Source organism: Octopus bimaculoides, chromosome 8, assembly GCF_001194135.2.
Source record: "Octopus bimaculoides isolate UCB-OBI-ISO-001 chromosome 8, ASM119413v2, whole genome shotgun sequence".
Classification (NCBI taxonomy): domain Eukaryota; kingdom Metazoa; phylum Mollusca; class Cephalopoda; order Octopoda; family Octopodidae; genus Octopus; species Octopus bimaculoides.
In genome coordinates, this window is record NC_068988.1 from 51,376,514 (window position 1) to 51,381,513 (window position 5,000).

Here is a 5,000-nt window from a genome sequence, read left to right on the forward strand (position 1 = left end):
TGGAAGAAATCTAAAAAGTCCGCTCATGTTGCTTATGAACATCACATAAACAAATGAGGAAGATGTTGTCAGAAATATATTTTTATTCATAGCACTGAAAACATTTATGCCACTAACACAATAATTAATTCATATATTTTATTTTACTAGCGGATTTAAAAAAGAAGTTTCAAAATTTTTTAAACAAAAACAAAATAAAAATATTGAATCTGTGAATGCTTACAACGAATGCGAAATTGTTATAACCCTTTGAACACGGTAAATTTGGAGTTTAGTAAATATTTGAATTTCAAATTGACAAAAAAACAAAACAAAAAAAAAACAAAAAGAGAAATTAGGAAACTTTACATCTCTAACTTTATTGATTCCTTTATACTCTTTTTTTAGTCTGGGGCTCGCAAGTTCGATTTTCACTTGAAATTATTCAATAGTATTTTTGTTGGTGAATAATAAATGAAAGAAAATAAAATCAAGAGGTAAAAATACGTCAGAAAAAAATTTAGTAAACGTAAGTGTTAGCACAAAAATATATTCTTCATAAAAGTAACGTGGGGGACAAGAAAGATTATAAGACAGAAAAGTTAAAAAAAGAGAGAAAAAAAAGAAAAAGCAAATCTGGCGCGATGTTAAGTTAAAGGGAAGCTATCCCAGGATGCTTCGATTGGCGATTTCAAGACGAGGCTGAAAGAAGACTGAATGTAAGACTAACTAAACTGTAAGTGTTTTGAAATTCTATCTCATGCTTTGCTGTCCCATCTCAGTCCACATTTTTAACAACTTCAATGAAAAACTTTTATTTAATTCTCCCTAGACAGTCAATAGCATTATTTTCTGGTTTCTATTTGCGGAAATGCGCCAAAACCGCACAGTCAGTCGGTGTGTGTCCACTCTGTGTTCGACTTTCTTTCTCTCTCTCTTTTTGTCAGCAAGCAATGATAAAGAATATCCCCCACCAGTTCAATATTTCTCCCTCCCTCTTTTCAATTCCTCCACTTATCTATTACATACGTAAAGCTTCTCTTGTTAAATATATACGCACATATACATACCTACACACATGCACAACCAGATGAATATGTCTGATGTTACACAGTTTCGCCTACAACACATATATCTACGCACCGTTGTTGTTGCATCGACACCGGTAAAAGCTAATCCACAACAGGCACGGACCACCAACAAAACAATACACAACTGTTTGTTTACAAACAACTTATCGTCACTTCAATCCGACTGCATCAGGCATTTGGCTTTATCGATGACTATTTTACTCAACTGTTAACATTAAACCATTCCTTTTTGGCGTTTGTTGCTGGCCTCTTGGTATTTAAACATCAGGGACACAGTATAAAATATCATTTCAAATATGCTTACATGTTCTTCCGAGATCTGTGATTCATTTCAAACCCTAATTATTTTTCTCTAGTGGAATATTGACTTCTGATAATTTACTGTTAATGACGAGAAAGCGAGGACATTTCTGGGTACCTATGACGTTATAAATACATCGTCCTCCAGTCTACCCTTCGTTTTTCAATGAACTCCCTCTGATGAGGTTTAATTTTTACTCTGAGACTACCGTAGAAAAACGTCCAAACTTCTTTACATTTCCACTAACTTATATACATATGTGTCTATATATCTATGTATATAATTGTTTGGGAAGGAGAGATCCAGTGTGTATGTGTAAATGTATTATATACACAGCAAAATTAAAAAGAAATGTCACGTGTGATGTAAAGTTTTGTTTATCTGAGATACAAGCCAAATCATGTGACTCATAACTGGTATTTAATTTATCGGTAGCCTTTGGCAGACTAGGGTTGATATACATCAACTCCCTAGCTCTATCTGAACCCATCAAATAGAAAGACATTCAGTTTAGAAAACGTGAAGTATGAAAGGTTACTCTATCATGATTCGTATCCCCAGTGACTGGTTCGTAATCAATCGCTAATACTTTACTGTTAGCTTGTTATAATATTGAGTCGATTTCGCCCCACTAAAGGTCATCTGCAGACTTGCCGCCTATCCAGACTGAGATTCCTCTCATTTGCTTACTACAGGAGAAACGGTTTCATAAGCAGTAACCAAGACGGTCGACGATACCGATGAAAACACGGTGTTTCCTTATGTATATAGAAACAGTACAATCAATTTACTATTTTCACAGTGTTTCATTAAAAACAAAATACTGATCAAGAATAAATTCAATCCAAATAGAAATAACAGCTAAATTCTCCCAAAATCACACCCTGCCATACGTATGTTAGTGAATGACAAAAAGAAAAACAGGTGTTATGCAATCACTTTCATTAGCTTACAGCTAATGTAAGCGCAACGCCTTTGATCGTTGATCTGCCTTGGAGTTTAAACAACAATAAAACCTGCTGATATTTCCCCCTCCCATCGTGCACCCCGCTCTTAATTTTTTTTTTTTTTTTTTACCTTTACTAAAGTGTTTCTGCCACTGAAATATATCATAAAGTTACGGCTTTTCATACCACCTTTCTTGAAGGCGTGTGTCACATAATAGCGATAGGAAAAAAAAAAAATTAGAATTTGTCACATCCATACCTTTGCCTAGGGCACGTAAAAATAACTTAGGCACAGTGAAGGCGTAAATAAGTTAGGAGGTTTTGGGCCTTCCAGAGATCGCTACATTGTCGTAAATCAAAGTAAAATAGAGTGATTCCAGCTGTGTATGGATACCGGTTCTCTGATGTTGGTGCCTGTGGAAATGCTTTCAATTCGTGCATGTAAAGTTGAGTAGGAAAGCTTCAGAACAACTTTTTTTTCTCAGTGTTGTTTAAAATCCATCAGTTTTCTTACCAACACACTTAGGAATAGGTTTGCTGAGATCTTGTCCTGTCTTGTAAAATTGTAGCTGTTCGTTTGTTCTTCCATGTGCTAAGCTGTTTGTTAACTGCTGTGGTCCTCTCACGAAATGTCTCTGTCGCTTCTAACTCCCTAACTGAACAACTCTTCAATCTATACAGGCCACTTTAACTTCCCACTCCTCCCATTTTATCACCTCCGCCCGTTCCTCTTCCTCTCTATTCCGTCTTTCATCACTCCCTCCTTCACCATGTCTCTATCTTTCAAGTCTCCCCACTCTCTAATATATCTATAGATCTTTGAAATTTATTGATGCATAATATCTACAGAGTAAGGTAATACACATACATACACACACACACACACCTAGCAAGCGCTGCACTTATGTATATCATAGGAAGCCGGACCTCCACACGCATATGCGCACACACATGTCAGAACCAAACCAACACGCACACCCTGAGAGAATCTCCCTCCCCTCTCTTCTCCGTCACAGAATTAGCTATCGGCAGGAGCAGCAGTGCTCGACGTAACTTCTCCTTCGCTGGCGATAAGTCAGCCGGTGTCAGTCTATTTCTAGTTTCCTCTGTATAAAGGCTCCTCGTGCATTCTGTGTGTCTCTCTCACATACACATACCACCCAATAACAGTTGATCCGTCAAAGCCCGCAGCACTGTCTATATACATTCTCTATCCAGTCTTCCCTTTTTTCCTAACATTCTTCATTGGAAAAAAAAAAAAGAAAGAAAAGGAAAAACGATAAACATTCAAAACTTAAAAGAAACTATTTTGATATAGTTAATTGTTTAAAGCGATTTATAAACATGCCTGGATGTTTTGGAAATATTTCTTACCTAAATATACTTCATATTTTGTTGTAGCTACGTTTAAGTTTTTTTTAATCCTAAATAGTTTTATAGGATTTTTACATATTTTCTAAATAATTATTCTGTTAAGATTTCAACGTATTCTTTTATAATTATTTTTTTATTGCTATTTTGTTTATCTATGTATATAATACATATGTATCGGTTTCAATCCAGTCCTCAGAGTAAATGTATAATATTAACAGATATTGGAGTGGATATTTTTTAGAAAATGGGTTATAAAAGTTTTAGAGCTTAAATTTGGAAATTGAAGATCAACTAAAGCACAACTTTAAAATATTTTTTTTTTCTTTTTCCCGATATTTTAAAAAAAAATATTGACCATGAGTAACGTGTCGAATTTTGCCATGTTTAGGTTGAACTTGTGGACGAAACCATTTCTTGGAGTGGCACCCCAAGGAACATCCGGAGGCCGGGGTATGGATAGTTCGTCTTTTGTTCCAAACCCGTTGACCTCTCCGGCGTTGATGGTTTTAGCATCAACTTCTGATAGTGGTCATGATACCAACCGTCTCTCCAGCTCTCATCATTTCTCAGGACAAAATGTTGACAAGGATCCTACGCCTGGTGCCTCTTTCAGCACCTCATCATTCATGTACCGTCCAGGGGAGCCTTTCGCTCCACCACTGTACGCTCCTCTACCGCCCTATGTCCAGTCCAATCACTTGGATCGTGGAGTGAGTATTATCAACAGTGGTGGCGGGAGTGCTTTCCGACCTGTAGCCAGTTCCTCGGACTGTGGAGTAGATGAGTATCAGTCGGCATTTTTACCAACCAAGAAGAGCAAACAAGAAGAAAATTCGGCTTTAACAACTCTGTACAACCACTGTAACAACGCCAGTGAAAGGTTGGTGGAACAGGCCTCTTTTGGTCACTCGAGGGAGGAGAAAAGTAGTCACACCACTGTCAAAGAAGAGAGACCATCTAGTTTATGTTCTGGCTCATGTGATACAAACTCTGAGAGTCACTCAGAGTCGGGAGATCATACGGAACGTGCCACACCTGATGAAGGCAGAAACTTAAGAAGTAAGTACAACTTTTAATTGCCACATTCAAATACGACCTTCCTCATTTCAACATGTCATTCTTCAACAGTCCTTTGCATTGTCACTAATATTTCATTCAATCACTTTGCAGGTGTATATGTTGTGTCAGTGTCGTTTGCTTCTGTACTCATACAATACTTTCCCTCTAAATCCATATTGGAAACATTTCGAACTTTTAGTTTAGTTGAAAGTTTCAGATTTTCAACTTCATGACCACCATGCCTTATAT

General features: G+C 36.8%; 1 protein-coding gene and 1 long non-coding RNA gene across 3 annotated transcripts in view; one reads left to right on the forward strand and one right to left on the reverse strand.

Moving 5' to 3' along the window:
- Window positions 1-334: 334 nt before the first annotated feature.
- LOC128248574 (uncharacterized) lies at window positions 335-3,047 on the reverse strand. Its single transcript, XR_008264752.1, has 2 exons — window positions 2,578-3,047; window positions 335-413 (listed from the first exon to the last, which is right to left on the reverse strand). It is a non-coding gene; the product is annotated as an uncharacterized LOC128248574 (long non-coding RNA).
- The window catches only part of LOC106867254 (E3 ubiquitin-protein ligase Rnf220), a 152,793-nt gene continuing 148,412 nt past the window's right edge, over window positions 620-5,000 (forward strand). The window contains exons 1-2 of one of the 2 annotated variants that reach the window (XM_052970102.1): window positions 620-715; window positions 4,081-4,751. In XM_052970102.1, coding sequence (XP_052826062.1) covers window positions 4,145-4,751 — 607 coding nt within the window. In that variant the 5' untranslated portion in view covers window positions 620-715; window positions 4,081-4,144. Of the gene's footprint in view, window positions 716-3,135; window positions 4,752-5,000 lie in introns of those variants that run through there. The other variant, XM_052970101.1, reaches the window with a different exon arrangement.